This window comes from Balaenoptera borealis (assembly GCF_965194805.1).
Source record: "Balaenoptera borealis genome assembly, chromosome: 9".
Lineage (NCBI taxonomy): Eukaryota > Metazoa > Chordata > Mammalia > Artiodactyla > Balaenopteridae > Balaenoptera > Balaenoptera borealis.
Window position 1 is genome coordinate 49,056,142 of NC_138873.1, and position 21,543 is coordinate 49,077,684.

General features: G+C 36.9%; 1 protein-coding gene across 1 annotated transcript in view; it reads right to left on the minus strand.

Annotated features, from left to right (window-relative positions):
- The window catches only part of SLC16A10 (solute carrier family 16 member 10), a 137,274-nt gene that overhangs the window by 40,330 nt on the left and 75,401 nt on the right, over window positions 1–21,543 (minus strand). The window contains 2 exon segments of the mRNA XM_082404804.1: window positions 4,217–4,679; window positions 13,536–13,680. Of these exon segments, the coding sequence (XP_082260930.1) occupies window positions 4,217–4,679; window positions 13,536–13,680 (608 nt within the window).

Genomic DNA, 21,543 nt, shown 5'->3' on the forward strand with positions numbered 1-21,543 from the left:
GACCTATATGGGAAAAGAATCTGAAAAAGAGTAGATTAAAAAAAAAAAAAAGGTAGATATATGTATTATAATGTATAACTGATTCACTTTGCTGTATAGCAGAAACTAACACAACATTGTAAATCAGCTATACTCCAATTAAAAAAAAATCCAGAAAACCAAAACAAAACAATTCTCAGGCAAAATGGGCAATTCACAACAACTAAAGCAGCTGTTACTGGGAATGGCTATTTAGAAAGTTATGTCTCACCTAAATTGATCTATAAGATTTGTACACTTACTCTATTTCTTTAATTTTGTATCTATGAGATGATGGATGTTTACTAAACTTGTTGTGATAATCATTTCATGATGTATGTAAGTCGAATCATTATGCTGTACACCTTAAACTTATACCGTGCTGTATGTCAACTATATCTCAATAACAGTGGAAGAAAAAACAGATCCATACCCTTACAATAGAGATTACAAGTGGGTAGGCCTAAAAGAGATCACTGACCCCTTCCATGAAGCAATATGATTCTTCATTTTTAAAAGTCAACTACTAAAAGAAAACTTCCAACCTTGCTCTGAGAAAAAGAATGCCACAAAGCATACATATTTTCTCTCAGATCATCATGTATAATGTAATAAATAAGTAAAGATCTTAGGATTTTTAACATAACCATGAGAGCACTTCACTGTATTTCAGAATCTTCAAAGGAGGCCTAGATAGATAAATTAGTTCCCTAGTTAATTAAGGATCCAGTTTCAACAACAAATCTCAGGCTTAAGGACCAACTCCAATCCTATGAAGCTTGTACTAACCACTTTTGCAAATGGACACCACCTCTCTCCTTTGACTCTTCCACAGCCTCACTAAAACCAGCAATTCACAATCACGTTGCCTGAAATTTAAATAACTCTCATTTTTATACCAGAACTGAATAGATGCTTTACAGACATTTTCTCTCATCCTACAACAACTCTGCAAAATTGGCTTTATCCCTATTTTATAGATGTAGAAACTGATGCTTAGAGTGTGTTATCCAAGGTTACACAATGAGTAAGGGACAAAACCAGCATTTAAACCCAGATCTGTTTTACTTCAGAGCCTTCACTTTTACCCACTATGCAGTACTACCTCTTGCATGAAAGTATTACACTAATAATTACCAGCTGCTGTGTCCTGTGACCCTGGGCAAGTTTCTAAACTTCTCAGTGCCTCATTCTTCTCATCCATGAAATGAGGATAATACATTACAGGTACTGCATTGTGGTGAAGATTATATAAGATAATGTATGTAAAAGTCTTTAAAACTATAATTGTTTATATTATTACACGTACTAGATTTTATGCTCCTTCAGAACAGGTTCTTATGCCTTACATGCATATTCCCTTCAACACCCAGTAAAGGGTTTAACATGAATTGAACATCTACTTGTCTTTGGAAAAATTTGAGACACCTTTTCCCCCTCTGAGGAGGAAAGTAAGTGGTGTCCCATTGCATGAAGCCTGGGATTAAGTATCCGTAATCCACACCTTAAATTACAACATAGTGACAAACTCAGTGTACCCATCAAACATGAGATTTAAACAGCCTGCATGACATTTAACTGTCTGGTGTTTCCTTTCCAACGTGGCTTTAGTGCCATAACAGTTCAAAAGGGAGAAAATCCCAAATGAAAAATATCAACACATTTTGTAAGAAAACATGCCCGGAAGGAGGGAGAGCAGAATAAGGCCTGGTTTGTTATCCGAGTTAACAGAGACCTCATTGTTTTGTGTACTACCTGATTTACAGCCTCCTGATGACAGTAGTAACTATAACACCGTCTAACTCATTACTCACTGTGAAATTTCATTTACTTTAAGAAAAAGACCAATAACATATTTATTAAATTTCCTTAGGCATACTCACATCCCCCTCAGTGAGATGGACATATCTAGTAGTATATCCAGGGACGGGAGTCAATATGCCCCAGACTAAGACTGTGCTAGATTTGCTACCAAGTAAGCACAGCGGAAGGGAACCAGCCCCTGCTCTGCTGATATGTGATTCTTGGGAAGCCACTTAACATCTCTGTTAATGATGGATCTGTTTTCCACTCTGTAAAACATGAGCTAATATTATTTTGCCTACCTCACAAGTTTACTGTGAAGGTCAAATGAAATAATATATGTGAAATTAATTTATAAATTGTATTACCAGAAATAACTAGACAATCACCTACCACTTGTCCTTTAGTAAATGTCACATACTAGCAAAGCTGACGTACTAATTTCTCTGAGTGTGTTCACCTTATAGTAACAAAGAGAATTTTTTAAAAAATCTACTCGGGGGACTTCCTTGGTGGTCCCAGTGGTTAAGACTCCGCACTTCCACTGCAGGGGGCGCAGATTTGATCCCTGGTCTGGGAACTAAGATCCCACATGCTGTGCAGTGCGGCCAAAAAATTAAATTAAATTAAAAAAATGAAAAGAACTATAAAATAAGAAAATAAAAATCTACTCAGGAATTCCCTGGGGGTCCAGTGGTTAGGACTCCAGGTTTTCACTGCCAAGGGCCTGGGTTCAATCCCTGGTTGGGGAACTAAGATCCCGCAAGCCTCAGGGCGTGGCCAAAAAAAAAAAAAAAAGAAAAAACAGCAGGCATTTAAAAAAAATGAAAAATAAAAAATCTACTTGTCTCTGAGAAGGACACAACAAACACTTTCTTATCTACAGAGCTATGGAAGAGGTAACTGGTAAAGTTGATCTTTCCACAATGGATCTATATATTTTTTAAAAAAATATCTTCAAATGGTTCAGCTATGCCTTCCTAAAAGTGTGAAAATGGATTATCAGATCAAGATGTAGCCAGAGATTTCATATGTGACAAGCGTCACATACTAGGTCATTTTACCTAGTATCTCAGTCCCTGCAAAATGCCATGTGGCTCAGAGTACTAAAACTAGTCCTCTCCTTGTCTCCCCACTGGTCATCCCAGCTGCTTTCTCAGTACCTATGGCAAAAAGAAAATAAGGAGAATTGAGAATTCAAAATTATCTTAGATACAGGACATGCCTACCACCCCTCTTTGGGTTTCCTTGACCTAATTCCTTTCTGAACTAAGCATAGGAACCCACAAAGGACTGATGATGTAGTTTACTAGCTGACCCCTTGACCCCAGTAATTCTCTGAACTATATTGCCAACTTGCACCAGAACTTTAACTAAAGAAAAATTGCACAAATGTCCAAAAGTAGACTGAAAGCTAGAAAGGCTTCAAGTCACACACACAGTATACACACAAAAGAAAAACTTATCCCACTACCATTTTTGTTTATCATTTATCAACTATGTTGAACTGTACATACATTTTCAGTCATAACAGTAAGAAAAAAGGAAGAAACATAATAATAAGCACTTTTGAGGAAATTCTGCCAGGGGCAAATACTTTAGACACTGCTTACTCTTATTTCATTATAAAGAGGCCAAAATTTGCCTTTGCAATATAAACAAACAATATAAAGTGCTTGAGGCTGGCCGCTCTCGCCTTCTGAGATGGCCCACACTCTGTGGAATGTGTTTCTCTCTAAATAAATCCATTTCTTACCTATCAAACAAAAATAATAATAATAATGATAATAAAGTGCTTGAGCACTTGAAATCCTAATTTCCTACGAAACCCTTGCTCTCTCCCATCATCTGGAACTTGCTAACATTTCTCAAATAATCCTCTGAGTAGAATTTCCATTTTCTCAGAAGTGTCCCACAAGTAGACAAAATGTTTCTTTGTGTCAAGGCCGTTGGCTTTTACTATTTACTTAATTTTTGTACCCTTCTGTTGAAAAATAATTTATTGATGTTGACAGAATCATTGCACCATCTTTGTCCCTGATTATGATTTGTAAGCCACTTGAAGAAAAAGTAACCTATCAAATTTTTTGTATTGATGACATTTGTTCCAACATTTTAGTCTTTTTTTTTTTTTTTTTAAAGAACCTGTTTTTGTTTGTGTAGGTTTGGCGATTTTTAAAAATACCAAAGCACACCATGAAACATATTATCTGTTTAATGATCTGATGGATGTGATGACCTTGTCTTAGGAGACCTTGAATTTCAAGAGCCCCTGAATTACAAACAAGATAATATTTAAGGCCAACTTCAACCTGATCTCTATTGCTCTTCTAAGAAGTTTTTCTGTATGAAATAATAATATCCGTTACCAGCAAAGCCAGAGAAGTATACTTACCAAGTGAACATAAGGCACAAAGTATCCAAAAAGTGCAAGTGGTATTCCAACTGCCCACACTGCATATGCTGTCACCTTGAAGATGGCAAAATTGAAAATTTTTTTTGGAGGACTGAACTTTCTCCTGGAAAAGAGGGAGAATCTGTTGCCTCCTTTGGTTCCACTGTCTTTATCTTTGGCACTGGAAGCAAGAGGTCGGTAAGTAAAGCCAGCCAGAAAGAGAACAAACATGAAGATGCAGAGGACCCTCAGGGTATAAAAGAGGCCCACGCTGTCAGTCAGTACCCTTAAAAGGAAAGGCAGCAAAATTGTGAAGATACTGCTGCCAGCGGTGACAATGCCATTCACCAGTCCAAGGCGTTTCTTGAAATAGTGTCCCAAAATGACCAATGAAGGCTGGTAGGCAAAGGAGCAGCCACAGGCAAATATGATTCCATAGGTCAGGTACAGAGGCTCGATGGAGCTGTGTAAAGACGAAAAAGATGGAAAGCAGCTTTCATTATTTTTATCATGTGCTTGGTAGAATAAAACCTTATTGTAAAACTGGGTTTCAGTTAATCAAAATATTTTCTACAAATAAAAATTAACCAAAAACAGAGGTGAAAAACTTAGTAAGTCAAGAATACAACGCTGAAATATTTTAATTTAATGTGAACGTGTAATAAAAAATGCCTTGAGTATGTGAAAAAATGACCGTTAAGGTCATCAGTGATTTGATTCCTCCTTCTCTTTCTATGGATTTCAGGCAAACCATGCAACATTGGGTAAAAACTGTTGTGTTCTCCGCAACTCAGAAATAAAGGACAGTGCCAGGAAGGGCCTCAGTAAAACTGACAATGATTAAAATAAAAAATAAAAAAAAACTAGTCTTGATAAAAGTTTTTTAAAAGTATAATTTAACTATGAAAGCTCACTTTTTTAATGGAGTTTTCCCAGGCACTTACTAAGCAATCTACTCAAAGAAAAGGCTGTATCTGATATTTTCTCCACAAGGTTATGTCACAAACGTTTGCACAGGGGAGCAGTTCTGTTGCATTTTGCTGGCCTAAGGGCTGCAGACCAACCTTCGCCCTGTACTGCACTGTTCTTGGTATTGTGCAAGATAAGGAGAAATCATATTCTGATTGCAGGAATACTAAATGAAGTGTGTTCACTAGTGATCCCAGTTTGTAAGCTTTAGGGCCGTGTATGTCTCAAAAAAACAATAAAGGATTAAGAATTCTTTATTTTAACCAAATAACTTAATTATACACTTCTTATGAATGTAAATGAACATAGGGAATTCCCTGGCGGCCCAGTGGTTACGACTCTTCGTTCTCACTGCCGAAGGCCTGAGTTCGATCTCTGGTCAGGGAACTAAGATCCCACAAGCCTCACGGTGGGGCAAAAAAAAAAAGAAAAAGAAAAAGAGAGGGCTGAAGCAAGAGGAGGCTGCAGATGGAAGGAAGTAAAAAAACAAAACAAAACAGTAAAGGAACATACAGCATTACATACTTTGAAACAATTAAGGTAAGGAGTGAAAGAAAACTCAAAGTTTTTTTTCTTTTGAAAAGTTCAATTCAAAAGGCTGTTTATCAGTAGTAAAGGCAAGCTATTTATTAGAAACTAAGATAGATAAAGTTGGTTAATAATTAAATTTTGGACAATAATTCTAGCCTAGCAATATGCTGAGGTAATCACAAGGAATTCTAGAATCTGATAAAATTAAGGCAGGTTGGCAATCCTCTCTCCCTGAGATGCCCTTTCCCCCTCTATGAATTCACAGTTAGAACCATCTTCAAATCAGGCTCAAGAGCCACTCCCAGACTCTCCCAGATTAACCTTACCTCACTCTGATCACCCTTTATTGAAACTCCACTCTTTATTCAATAAACATATATTTAACAGCTACTATGTTCCAGATACTCGGTGAAAAAAATATTTAAAATGTGGTTATGCCCTACTTCTAGTCTGCTTAGTGAAACAAGACATCTACCCCAAATAATAAGAATATAGAACAAAATATAAATAATACTTCATTCATTCTGCATCAGTTTTTCCACCTAAGTAGTTTTCCAGGTAACTGCAACTTCTTAAGGTGCTAATTTATTTTTATTTAACATTTTTAAAGGAAAAATCTAAATCTAAATACATTTCTCTGCCTTCTTCAACGTGTATATTTAAAATAGTATTGACAGCAAAGTATCATCATGAACACCAATATCTATACAATTATACCACATTATTATAAAGCTGTCAGTTGGAAAACCAGAGAGCCACTGACATAAATCACAGACATTCTTTTGCACAACACTTAAATAGAGAGTGCTGGGTAAGATTAACTTTGTATCTCTCCCACAGAGTAAAGCACATAAGCTTTGTAATGGCATTTCACTGCTGCTGGAACCTTTTTTACTTCTAAATTTTCACCTTAGTAACAGATGGTTCAAACTATTGAAGTATGACAACTGAATATGTACAGTGTAAATCAGTAAGATATCAAGTATGTGTGGAAAAAGGATTCAAAGAAGACACACTGATGCAACCTGGGGTTGCTAGAGAAGGCTTTCCTAAAAAGGCAGAACTTGAACTAGAGGAAAAGAGGGCTGGTCCACTGTTCGACACTTGGAATTTACACTACATCTCCCCCTTGCGCCTATGTATTGTTCTGAAAGTTTGGTAGCTTTTGATCAGTGGGGGGTTAAATAATGAAACTGAATAGAAAACATGACAACATTACATATAGTAAGGTAAAGATGGCTTCAAGACATTTTGTTTTAGTTAGGGGTAGGGATGGGGGAGGGAAAAAGAAAGAACTAGGTCACAATGTAAAATACATTTCATAATTTTTATTTCTCAATGGTCAAAAATGTTTGAGAAACACTGCTTGCTGTAAGCAGGTTTGTGTATATGTGTTTTGTCTACCAAGTTAGGTAATAAGTTACATGGATTTTCTATCTCTTAGTTTCTCTCTTCACCAAAGCCTGAGTGTTAATACTTCAGCAAGCGCTAAGATCACTGACAATGGGCACCTGGAAGCTTCCAGACCAAGTGGATATCTGACAAGGTGGTTATCATACAATGCTGTATTACTGATAAAGAAGAACTGAAAGTAAATGATCTCACAGAACTACCTAAGCAGACTCTTATTCCAAACAAAACTGGTTTTTGTTTCTTTAAAAAAAAACTTTGGCAAAAAAAACAAACCACAAAGGCACTTTAAAGGTGGAATATTTATTTTCTAACAAAAAATTAAAATAATTGTTTAGAATCCAAATAAAATATCTAAGTTAGGTGAAAGAAAGAGGCTTACTTTAGAGTTCAGGAAGGGGTATGTGTGGGAAGAATGGGGGTAAAATTAGCAACCCAAGGATTCTGTTGACTAAAGCCTGAATATTTAAAAATAAACAGGGCGGGAGTTCCCTGGCGGTCCAGTGGTTAGGATGCCATGCTTCCACTGCAGAGGGCCTGGGCTTGATCTCTGGTTGGGGAACTAAGATCCTATATGTTGCGTGGTTCGACCAAAATAAATAAACAAATAAATAAATAAAGATTACAGGAACAAAAAAATAAAATAGAAAATAAAAATAAACAGGGTAGGGGCTTCCCTGCTGGCACAGTGGTTAAGAATCCACCTGCCAATGCAGGGGACACGGGTTCCAGCCCTGGTCCAGGAAGATCCCACATGCCACGGAGCAACTAAGCCCATGTGCCACAACTACTGAGCCTGTGCTCCAGAGCCCATGAGCCATAACTACTGAGCCCGCATGCCACAACTACTGAAGCCCATGTGCCTAGAGCCCATGCTCCGTAACAAGAGAAGCCACCGCAATGAGAAGCCCGCACACCGCAACGAGGAGTAGCCCCCACTCACCGCAACTACAGAAAGCCCACAAGCAACAACGAAAACCCAAGCAGCCAAAAATAAAATAAATTAAATAAATTAAAAAAAAATAAACATGGCAAGCAACATAAGTTTGATTTTTTTTTTTTTTCTAATAACCACGATAATGCTTTTCAACTAGAGCACGAAGATAGCTAGGGAAGAGAAAGGCACAGGATGAAAATAAACTACTGAAGTAGAGACAGGATGAAAATCATCTTAAGGTTTTTCTTGTTAATCACCTCCTGTTAGCCAGACCTACCTATTAAACCAGTGTTTCACTAAGTGGGGATTATTCTGACAATGAAAAGGGATTTATGGGTAGAACTGGAGCTGGAGGGAGAGGTGTTTCTATGGTAATGTGCCCACCAGCTCTTTGCACTTAGTTCCTCTGCAGTGCACTACAGCTTTTAATAGACACAGGGAAAAGTGTGTTGATAGGAAGTTTTATTTTAAGCTGCATTTGACCACTTCATTTTGTCATGATCTTTTTAAATTTCAGCATTGTTCTTTTTTTAAAAAGAGTCCCAGGCAAGATAAACCCAAGGAGAAACATGCCGAGACACATAGTAGTCAAGCTGACAAAAATTAAAGACAAAGAAAAATTATTGAAAGCAACAAGGGAAAAGTGACAAATAACATACAAGGGAACTCCCAGAAGGTTAACAGCTGATTTCTCAGCAGAAACTCTACAAGCCAGAAGGCAGTGGCATGATATATTTAAAGTGATAAAAGGGAAGAACCTACAACAAAGATTACTCTACCCAGAAAGGATGTCATTCAGATTCGATGGAGAAATCAAAAGCTTTACAGACAAGCAAAAGCTAAGAGAATTCAGCACCACCAAACCAGCTCTACAACAAATGCTAAAGGAACTTCTCTAAGTGGGAAACACAAGAGAAGGACCTACAAAAACAAACCCAAAACAATTAAGAAAATGGTAATAGGAACATGCATATCGATAATTACCTTAAATGTGAATGGATTAAATGCTCCAACCAAAAGACACAGGCTCACTGAATGGATACAAAAACAAGACCCATACATATGCTGTCTACAAGAGACCCACTTCAGACCTAGGGACACATTCAGACTGAAAGTGAGGGGATAGAAAAAGATATTCAATGCAAATGGAAATCAAAAGAAAGCTGGAGTAGCAATACTCATATCAGATAAAATAGACTTTAAAATAAAGAATGTTACAAGAGACAAGGAAGGACACTACATAATGATCAAGGGATCTATCCAAGAAGAAGATATAACAATTGTAAATATTTATGCATCCAACATAGGAGCACCTCAATATATATGACAACTGTCATCAGCTATAAAAGAGGAAATCGACAGTAACACAATAATAGTGGGGGACTTTTAACACCTCACTTACACCAACAGACAGATCATCCAAACAGAAAATTAATAAGGAAACACAAGCTTTAAATGACACAATAGACCAGATAGATTTTATTGATATTTATAGGACATTCCATCCAAAATCAGCAGATTACACTATCTTCTCAAGTGCACACGCAACATTCTCCAGGATAGATCACATCTTGGGTCACAAATCAAGCCTCAGTAAATTTAAGAAAATTGAAATCATATCAAGCATCTTTTCTGACCACAACGCTATGAGATTAGAAATCAATTACAGGGAAAAACAACGTAAAAAACACAAACACATGGAGGCTAAACAATACATTACTAAATAACCAAGAGATCACTGAAGAAATCAAAGAGGAAATCAAAAAATACCTAGAGACAAATGACAATGAAAACACGATGATCCAAAACCTATGGGATGCAGCAAAAGCAGTTCTAAGAGGGAAGTTTATAGCAATACAAGCCTACCTCAAGAAACAAGAAAAATCTCAAATAAACAATCTAACCTTATACGTAAAAGAACTAGAGAAGGAGCAAACAAAATCCAAAGTTAGTAGAAGGAAAGAAATCATAAATATCAGAGCAGAAATAATTGAAATAGAAACAAAGAAAACAACAGCAAAGATCAATAAAACTAAAAGCTGGTTCTTTGAGAAGATAAAGAAAATTGATAAACCTTTAGCCAGACACACCAAGAAAAAGAGGGAGAGGACTCAAATCAATAAAATTAGAAATGAAATAGGAGAATTTAACAACAGACACCGCAGAAATACAAAGCATCCTAAGAGACTGCTACAAGCAACTCTGTGCCAATAAAATGGACAACTTGGAAGAAGTGGACAAATTCTTAGAAAGGTTAAACCTTCCAAGACTGAAGCAAGAAGAAACAGAAGATATGAACAGACCACTCACAAGTAAGGAAATTGAAACTGTGATTAAAAATCTTCCAACAAACAAAAGTCCAGGACCAGATGGCTTCACCAGTAAATTCTAACAAACATTTAGAGAAGAGCTAACACCTATCCTTCTCAAACTCTTCCAAAATATTGCAGAGAAAGGAACACTCCCAAACTCATTCTATGAGGCCACCATCACCCTGATACCAAAACCAGACAAAGACACTACAAAAAAAGAAAATTACAGACCAATATCACTGATGAATATAGACGCAACAATTCTCAACAAAATAGTAGCAAACAGAATCCAGCAACACATTAAAAGGATCATACACCGTGATCAAGTGGGATTTATCCCAGGGATGCAAGGATTCTTCAATATACGCAAATCAATCAATGTGATACACCATATTACCAAACTGAAGAATAAAAACCATATGATCATCTCAATAGATGCAGAAAAAGCTTTTGACAAAATTCAACACCCATTTATGATAAAAACTCTCCAGAAAGTGGGCATAGAGGGAACCTACCTCAACATAATAAAGGCCATATACAACAAACCCACAGCAAACATCATTCTCAACGGTGAAAAACTGAAAGCATTTCCTCTAAGATCAGGAACAAGACAAGACATTCTCGCCGCTATTTTTCAACATAGTTTTGGAAGTCTTAGCCACGGCAATCAGAGAAGAAAAAGAAATAAAAGGAATACAAACTGGAAAAGAAGAAGTAAAACAGTCACTGTTTACAGATGACTTGATACTATACGTAGAGAATCCTAAAGATGCCACCAGAAAACGACTAGAGCTAATCAGTGAATTTGGTAGAATAGCGGGATACAGAATTAATGCACAGAAATCTCTTGCATTCCTATACACTAATGATGAAAAATCTGAAAGAGAAATTAAGGAAATACTCCCATTTACCACTGCAACAAAAAGAATAAAATACCTAGGAAAAACCTACCTAAGGTGACAAAAGACCTGTATGCAGAAAACTAGAAGACACTGATGAAAGAAATTAAAGATGATACCAACAGATGGAGAGATATACCATGTTCTTGGGTTGGAAGGATCAACATTGTGAAAATGACTGTACTACCCAAAGCAATCTACAGAATCAATGCAATCCGTATCAAACTACCAATGGCGTTTTTCACAGAACTAGAACAAAAAATTTCACAATTTGTATGGAAACACAAAAGACCCTGAATAGCCAAAGCAATCTGGAGAAAGAAAAACGGAGCTGGAGGAATCAGACTCCCTGACTTCAGACTATACTACAAAAGCTACAGTAATCAAGAAAGTATGGTACTGGCACAAAAACAGAAATATAGACCAATGGCACAGGATAGAAAGCCCAGAGATAAACCCACGCACCTATGGTCAACTAATCTATGACAAAGGAGGCAAGCATATACAATGGAGAAAAGACAGCTTCTTCAATAAGTGGTGCTGGGAAAACTGGACAGCTATATGTAAAAGAATGAAATTAGAACACTCCCTGACACCATACACAAAAATAAAGTCAAAAGGATTAAAGACCTAAATGTAAGATCAGACACTATAAAACTCTTAGAGGAAAACATAGGAAGAACACTCTTTGACATACATCACAGCAAGATCTTTTTTGATCTACCTCCTAGAGTAATGGAAATAAAAACAAAAATAAACAAATGGGACCTAATGAAACTTCAAAGCTTTTGCAAAGCAAAGGAAACTACAAACAAGACGACAAGACAACCCTCAGAATGGGAGAAAATATTTGCAAACGAATCAACTGACCAAGGGTTAATCTCTAAAATATATAAATAGCTCATGCAGCTCAATATTTAAAAAACAAACAACCCAATCAAAAAATGGGCAGAAGACCTAAACAGACATTTCTCCAAAGAAGACACACAGATGGCCAAGAAGCACATGAAAAGCTACTCAACATCACTAATTATTAGAGAAATGCAAATCAAAACCACAATGAGGTATAACCTTACACCAGTTAGAATGGGTGTCATCAGAAAATCTACCAACAACAAATGCTGGAGAGGGTGTGGAAAAAAGGGAACCTTCTTGCACTGTTGGTGGGAATGTAAATTGATACAGCCACTATGGAGAACAGCATGGAGGTTCCTTAAAAAACTAAAGATAGAATTACCATATGACCCAGCAATCCCACTACTGGGCATATACCCAGAGAAAACCGTAATTCAAAAAGACACATGCACCCCAATGTTCATTGCAGCACTATTTACAATAGCCAGGTCATGGAAGCAACCTAAATGCCCATCGACAGACGAATGGATAAAGAAGATGTGGTACATATATACAATGGAATATTACTCAGCCATAAAAAGGAACGAAATTGGGTCATTTGTAGAGACGTGGATGTATCTAGAGACTGTCATACAGAGTAAAGTAAGTGAGAAAGAGAAAAACAAATATCGTATATTAACGCATATATGTGGAACCTAGAAAAATGGTACACATGAACCGGTCTGCAGGGCAGAGATGTAGATGCAGAGAACAAACGTATGGACACCAGTGGGGGAGAGTGGCGGGGGGCAGGGTGGTGGTGTGATGAATTGGGAGATTGGGATTGACATGTATACACTAATAAGTATAAAATGGATAACTAATAAGAACCTGCTATATAAAAAGATAAATAAAATTCAAAAAAAAATTAAATAAATAAAATAAAACAAAAAAAGAATGCAGGCAGGAATTCTCTACCTGGGTTGAAATAAATAGCAAAGTCTGGATTTCATTAATAAAAATATTTCATATCAAGCCTATGAACAAGCACTTCAAAATACCACTTCTTGTACCCTTTGGTGCTCAGACTGAGCTGACCTTAAACTAAGCCCATTGTTTTAGACAACTTACTGTTAGGAGTTAAGATTTTTCTATGAATGGAAAAAACAAAAGGAGAAACATTTTTTCTTGGCTCCAGAGAACATATGTATCCTGACTGACATCTAACTCTGAGGCACTGCAAGCAAAAGCATTCAAATTCACAAGCTCTGATTTGCTGCTGTAGACAGCAATGCGTAAGTGACACTGCTTACAGTTTAAGCACTGAAAAGGAGGATTTTTCCTTGTAAACTGCGAAATTTCTGAAAGGAAATCTTTAAGGTAGCTAACAGTTTTTGAAAAGCGACATGAAGAAGCCAAGTCCTTACCTTACAAAAGAACTTGACACGAGTCCAACAAATCCAACAGCAGCACCCACGACAGCTGTTCTCCGGCAACCAAACACGTCTGTGAAGACGCTGACGATTGGGCAGCAGAAGAAAATCATCCCCATGGAGAGAGAACTTACCCATGCTGTAAAAGAGGAAAAAAAGGGACGTTATGACATGGTAAATTCTATTCGTCCTTACCTAATAAGATATAATACATATTCAGAAAAGTATTAATGCAGAAAAGATATTACCCAGATTGATGAATGGGGGTAAGTTGGAATAAGTAACAAATTTGAATCACAGATCAAAGGATTGACCAATACTAATTATAATTAGCAAAGCAATTATTTGTGTTTAATGGAACTCTTGAAAAGTTTGTATTCTTAAATAAATCAAACATTCTCCTGTGACCTAAACACGATTAATCTCTAACCTGATATCTATGGTTAATTTTAAACAACTTCAAATCTATGGAAAGAAATTTATTTCAAAAAATTGAGATACGTTTAGGAACGCGTGCCTAGGTGATGAAACTGCAAAGAAATGATGACCACCGAACTCAATACAGTGGTGAAACTCAGGGGAGAAAAAGGAATTATAATCATCTGGACCCAGTAGATAAGAACTGAACACTTGCCTAGAGTCTGGGCTTTGTGCTTTTGTTAAAGGAATCAAGTCGTACACAGGTAGGCTGTTTGTTGACCTCGATAACAGTTACTGTGTATTCACTTTATTTATAAAACCATACATACATTTTATCTTCTTTTCTGAAAGTATGCTATCTTTCACAATAGAAAAGATTTAAGAATCAGGTCATAATTTCCTGTTCTGATCTGTAAAGACCAAAGCAAAAGGAAAGCCAAAAAGAGAAACATACTGAGTACAAATGATCATAAATTTGTGCCCAAGAAATGAGTGATCTTATAGGATATAAAATCTGTAAATTCTTAAAAAGTATATAAACTAGTGGGGCCTAAGTGAACATGAGCTATAAAACAAACAGACCTGGGTCCAAATCCCCCAGCTCTGTAACTACAATATATCCTTCAGCAGGTCACTTCCTCTGAGTCTGTTTTCTCATCTTGAAAGGGAATTGAACACAGACTTTTCCAGAATTACTAAGGATTAGAGAAAATGTATCTAAACCACTGCATCTAGCACAGGAACAATTAATAATTCAGAGTTTTAACAACAACAACAAATTGTCTTATAAAATGAAACAGATGATCTCCAGCGCTCCATCCAGCTCTGACAGTCTACTAGTATATTACTCTATTTCCTCATCAAAGGAATTAAGTCCAGATCCTGGACTAATGACCATTTCTTAATAATGTGGTCCAAATGGATCTTCACCAGACTAACAATTTCATTTAATTCTTTGCCTTCTTACCTTTTAAATTATTTTTTAAATTATGTATATTTTAATCAGCCATAATTCTCTTTCCTTTCTTCCCTTACCAGAAAGGAGACTATGATCTTAAAACAAAACACAATGGGATGTAAATAGAGATTATTATACTAAGTGAAGTAAGTCAGAAAGAGAAAGACAAATACCATATGATATCACTTATATGTGGAATCTAAAATATGGCACAAATGAACCTATCTACAAAACAGAAACAGACTCATAGACATAGAAAACAGACTTGTGGTTGCCAAGGAGGAGGGAAGAGGGAGAGGGATTGACTGGGAGTTTGGGGTTGGTAGACGCAAACTATTACATTTAGAATGGATAAACAACAAGGTCCTAATGTATAGCACAGGGAACTATATTCAATATCCTGTGATAAACCATAATGGAAAAGAATATACAAAAAAAGAATGTCTATATGTATATAACTGAGTCACTTTGCTGTACAGCAGAGATTGGTACAACACTGTAAATCAACTACACTTCAATAAAACACACACACACACACACACACACACACACACACAATGAAGAGACTGTACAAAAAATGCAGTCTTGGCTTAGGTGTTGGTGGGGGAATTCAGAAGTGGACAGTAGAGAGGCGATTGGCCAGATGAACTAGCACAACCTCAACCCCAGATGTGCAGAGCTGTTTAGTATGGGCTTGCTCAAGGAGAAGTGCAAATTTTTTAGTCTATGTTATATAAAAATGTCACTGATTTATAATAATTTAATCTTATTCAAAAAAAGTTTAGTCATCTATCCTGTTTATGAAACAATCTAAACAACCTAGGCAGACTAGAAGAATAGCATCCTAACGTTTATTTTTGGATAAAGGTGCTTTTACAATTAAGTGAAACACCAACACTAAATAGGAGCCCACATTAAGAAATCCAAGAGCGGAATTCCCTGGAGGCCCAGTGGTTAGGACTCCGCATTTCCACTGCAGGGGGCACGGGTTCGATCCCAGGTCAGGAAACTAGGATCCCGCATTCCGTGTGGTCCGGCCAAAAAAAAAGAAATCTAAGAACATATACTTACATTGCATGTAATGCTCACATAAGTCAAGGCACTTTTCAAGAATAAAAACAAGGCTTAATGCATTACCATAGATGTCGGACTACTGCAATGCCAAACGTGAACATTTTTACAGAATTTTTATGTCCACTGAACATGCACTAACTGCAGGATATAATCAAATATAACTTTATTTTTGTCTCAGCTATCCTCTTAAAATGTATGCAGGGAGAAAATGTTCCCCTGGCACTGGATGACCACTCAGCAGGCCCACACGATTCTTCTAGCCAGTGCTAAGTAACAAAGTCCTACAGTCACTTTAGGTTACAAACCAATCTTCACTAGGTAATCAAATCTCTTTTCCCACCCCCAGCTGGGAAAAGAGTAAGCTCAGCTATGTCTCTTTTCCATGACCCTTCTCCCCTTCCCTAGTTGCTGTCGTCTCCAAAGTGGGCATGAGAGAGAGGAGTGCTGGGAGACGGAAGGCAACAAGATTCCAACTTCAGAGGTCCTGCCAAAAGGCCTGTCTGGTGATGTCTGAAGTGGACTCTTTTCCTCAGATGCACTTCTGTGGGTTCTTCAGAGTCTCACCTCAGAGTTTCTTCTGGCTATAGCTCCACCGACGTGGATAGTTCAGTGGATAGTTCATTCTCCTCCTGGCTTTTTGGCTGTCACTTAAAAGACTCACTGTTGGAGCCTCATTGCCCTTCTAGGCGGTTTATTTGGGCAGGAATTAAAACAGCTCCAGGCCGCCTCTCTCCTCCACTAGGCCTGCCTCTGCTCTGCAGGAAGTATTCATATTTCCTTTGCCCTGACAAACACTGGAGTGTAGGCAAATTCCAACACAGCCTACCTCTTGCTGTGGGAGCAGTCAGCCAGCTACAGTTCTCTCCTTGATGGATTTCTCAGGGGATCCAGACCTCAGTCCTCTGTACCCCCTAACTGAAGAGAATTCTTTAAATCTCTAAGTGGTCCCTCTAAAGCTCCTCTCACTAGATATCAAGTGAGAGAGTTTGTACCCCCAGTTCTCCCATGGTGTGTGTGTGTCGGGGGAAGCAACAGCATAATTTTTAAAAGAATCCTCACAAAATGTTCTTCCATGACCCATAAGTATCCTTCTTATGTGTTTTAGAGCCTCTAACTGGTTCTTGAACATGAAATACCCCACTTCTAAATTTCACACTCTTGTACCTTAATGCCTCTGCTAAAGTTCCAACATCTTTTTTTTTTTTTTTTTAATTTTTGGCCGCACCATGCAGCATGCAGGATCTTAGTTCCCCGACCAGTGACGGAACCCGTGCCCCCTGCAGTGGAAGTGGGGAGTCTTAACCACTGGACCACGAGGGAAGTCCCCCAACATCTTATGTTACAATAAAAATTAGGAACAGATGAGGTTAGGTCTATCTTCTGATCAAATTCAAGAAGAAATTAATTCTTTTTTTTTTTTTTTAAATCTTGAAGATTTGATGAAAGTTCATAATAATGCAGTTGACAAGAAAATTAGTTATTTCTGAGATATACATTTTAAAGTAATAACTAGGATTATGGCTTATAACATTATACCAGAACATATAAGATTTTTAGAAATTTCATGTAACGTCTGAAACATTTATATTAACATATTTCCATACAAATAACCCAATGAAAGTTTAGTATTAGTTGTTTTGTTTGTTTTTTTATACTGCAGGTTCTTATTAGTCATCAATTTTATACACATCAGTGTATACATGTCAATCCCAATCGCCCAATTCAGCACACCACCATCCCCACCCCACCGCAGTTTTCCCCCCTTGGTGTCCATATGTCTGTTCTCTACATCTGTGTCTCAACTTCTGCCCTGAAAACCAGCTCATCTGTACCATTTTTCTAGGTTCCACATACATGCGTTAATATACGATATTTGTTTTTCTCTTTCTGACTTACTTCACTCTGTATGACAGTCTCTAGATCCATCCACGTCTCAACAAATGACTCAATTTCGTTCCTTTTTATGGCTGAGTAATATTCCATTGTATATATGTACCACAACTTCTTTATCCATTCGTCTGTTGATGGGCATTTAGGTTGCTTCCATGACCTGGCTATTGTAAATAGTGCTGCAATGAACATTTGGGTGCATGTGTCTTTTTGAATTACGGTAGAAATTAATTCTTGTGAAGATTAAGCGAGACTTTTTTTTTTTTTTAATTTTTGGCCGCACTGCACTGCATGTGGGATCTTAACTTCCCGAACCAGAGATTGAACTCATGTCCCCTGCAGTGGAAGCAGGTAGTCCTAACCACTGGACCACCAGGGAATTCAAGAAATTCATTTTTTTTTAAATTTTTATTGGAGTATAGTTGATTTACAATGTTGTGTTAGCTTCAGGTGTACTGCAAAATGAATCAGTTATACATATACATACATCCACTCTTTTTTTCTAATATTCTTTTCTCATATAGGCCATTACAGAGAGTACTGAGTACAGTTCCCTGTGCTACACAGCAGGTTCTTATTAGTTATCTATTTTATATATAGTAGTGTGTATATGTCAATCTCAATCTTCCAATTTATCCCTTCCCCTCTTATCCCCTGGTAACCATAAGTTTGTTTTCCACACCTGTGACTCTACTTCTGCTTTGTAAATAAGTTCATTTGTGCCTTTTTTTTTTTTTTAAGATTCCACATATAAGCAATATCATATGATATTTGTCTTTCTGTGTCTGACTTACTTCACTCAGTATGACAATCTCTAGGTCCATCCATGTTGCTGCAAATGGCATTATGTTGTTCTTTTTTATGACTAATATTCCACTGTATATATGTACCACATCTTCTTTATCCATTCCTCTGTTGATGGACATTTAGGTTGTTTCCATGTTCTGGCTATGGTAAATAGTGCTGCAGCGAACATTGGGGGTACATGTATCTTTTCAAATTATGATTTTCTCCGAATATATGCCCAGGAGTGAAACTGCTGGGTCATACGGTAGCTCTATGTTTAGTTTTTTAAGGAACCTCCATACTGTTCTCCATAGTGGCTACCAATTTATATCCCCACCAACAGTGTAGGAGGGTTCCCTTTTCTCCACACCCTCTCCAGCATTTGTTGTTTGTAGGGTTTTTAAAAAATATTTATTTATTTATTTGGTTGTGCCGGGTCTTAGTTGCGGCAGGCGGGCTCCTTAGCTGTAGCATGTGTGTGGGATCTAGCTCCCTGACCAGCAATCTAACGAGGGCCCCCTGCATTGGGAGTGCGTAGTCTTATCCACTGCGCCACCAGGGAAGTCCCCATTTGTAGATTTTTTTGACGATGCCCATTCTGACCAGTGTGAGGTGATACCTCATTGTAGTTTTGATTTGCGTTTCTCTAATAATCAGTGATGTTGAGCATCTTTTCATGTGCTTTTTGGCCATCTATATGTCTTCTTTGGAGAAATGTCTATTTAGATCTTCCACCCATTTTTTGATTGGGTTGTTTTCTTGATATTGAGCTGCATGAGCTGTTTGTATATTTTGGAGATTAATCCCTTGTTGGTTGCTTCATTTGCAAATATTTTCTCCCATTCTGACGGTTGTCTTTTTCTTTTGTTTATGGTTTCCTTTGCTATGCACTTTTAAGTTTAATTAGATCCCATTTGTTTATTTTTGTTTTTATTTTCATTACTCTAGGAGGTGGGTCAAAAAAGATCTTGCTGCGATTTATGTCAAAGAGTGTTCTGCCTATGTTTTCACCTAAGAGTTTTATAGTGTCCGGCCTTACATTTAGGTTTTTAATCCATTTTGAACTTATTTTTGTGTATGGTGTTAGGGAGTGTTCTAATTTCATTCTTTTACATGTAGCTGTCCAGTTTCCCCAGCACCACTTATTGAAGAGGCTGTCTTTTCTCCACTGTATATTCTTGACTCCTTCATCACAGATTAGGTGACCAAGAAATTAATTCTTGAATGAATATATTACTCGGCACTGTAAGCTCATAAAATTTCTCGTTTTTGTAAAATTTTAACATGGCATGACAAAGAATCCAAGGTCTTATGGGTTTTATGCTATACACCATAAAAATAAAAGAGATTGTTGTTCTCTTTTACCCCTTCCAAGTCTGACTATGATTATTATTAATAACAGAAACAGAGAAACTGAAAGACATAGTCACTATACCCATCATGGTAAAATTCTTGTTTAAAAAAATGCAAACTAGCCCTAATCCCTCTATGTAATTCAACCAAACACCCACACAGGGTTTCCTAATGTTGTTGAAGAGCAAATATTTTTCAATGGAAGAGGTACTATTTAAAATATGGAATAACAACTTTTCCGAGTAAAAGTGCCTATTATGTTCTAGGCACTATCCTAGGCTGCTGAGAATATAAAAACAACTAAAAGATTTCTCTACCTTCCAATAATTTCCATCTAGTAACATATATGCAAATATAGGTCCAACCAGAACACCATATAGAATGTGCTAATCATCTTAAAAAACACAGATGTCAAAAAATATGTAATGAAGAAGGACTTAAAGATCTCCTGAAATTTTACCAGCTTGGAATCCCTAATCAGCAAACATTGTTACAGACTGTTGTACCTTCTTCACATTTGCAATACTGTTTTTCAAATGTATGTTAGTGATAAAATATGGATACATTTTAAAATGCTAATGACTTCATAGTAGACCTCTTTCTCATTAGGTATTTCTCAATGAATTGTACTTTATATATTTACTGCTGTTGGAGGAGTGGCGTACACATGTATCTTAGGAATTGATTTTGAGGTTGTTGGCACTCCTCTATGATTCAAGTTAGCTATAACACAAAAGCCCATTTCCCTTAAAAAAAAAAAAAAAAGAATAAAGAAAGGCTTTAGAATGTGCTTGTATACTCTTATTTGAATGTGTGCGTGTTTGATGTTACAGAGATAAACATCCAAAAAATAGCCAGGTTGGGAAATCTTTTTTAAAAAATAACAATCAGCTTTCCAATTTCCCTATCCAGACCCTCTTTGTTTCCAACTCCATACTGAGAACAAATCCTCAGCTCTCAGTGCATGGCCAAAGGAGAATGCAAATCACTCGGAGAAAGTGGTTAGGTTTAATATTTTAAAAGATTTTTACTTGCATATTAAGTAAAACAAAGGTGTTATAATTATGCAGATGTAAATGATTGCAAGGACAAAGTGTTTACAATTGAAAACACCAACAGGGAAGATTGACTATAGTTAGTTTAAGGTTGATAAATATTCTTTTGCCCTGTTTTGAGAGATTCAACCCCCATTTCCACTTGATCTTGGCCTCTTTCAAGACAGCTTTGCTCTATAATATCTGATCCTTGGTCTAATAGCCTCAAATAAAATGAAACAACATATCAAAACTGAGATTAAAATGCAAAATAGTATTTAACAAAGTCCCAATGACTTTTGGAGCATGGTGTTGTCTGGCAACTACACAATTTAGGAATGAGTAAATTGTACTTGATTTGACCATTTTATTGCCACCCTAAAGGTTATTTGGTAGTTAAATGTCACTTAGGAGTGGTTTTTAAATTATTTGCTATCAACTTCTGTTAACGGCATCGGAGTGAAGTGGTCAAGTAAATCCTCCTGCA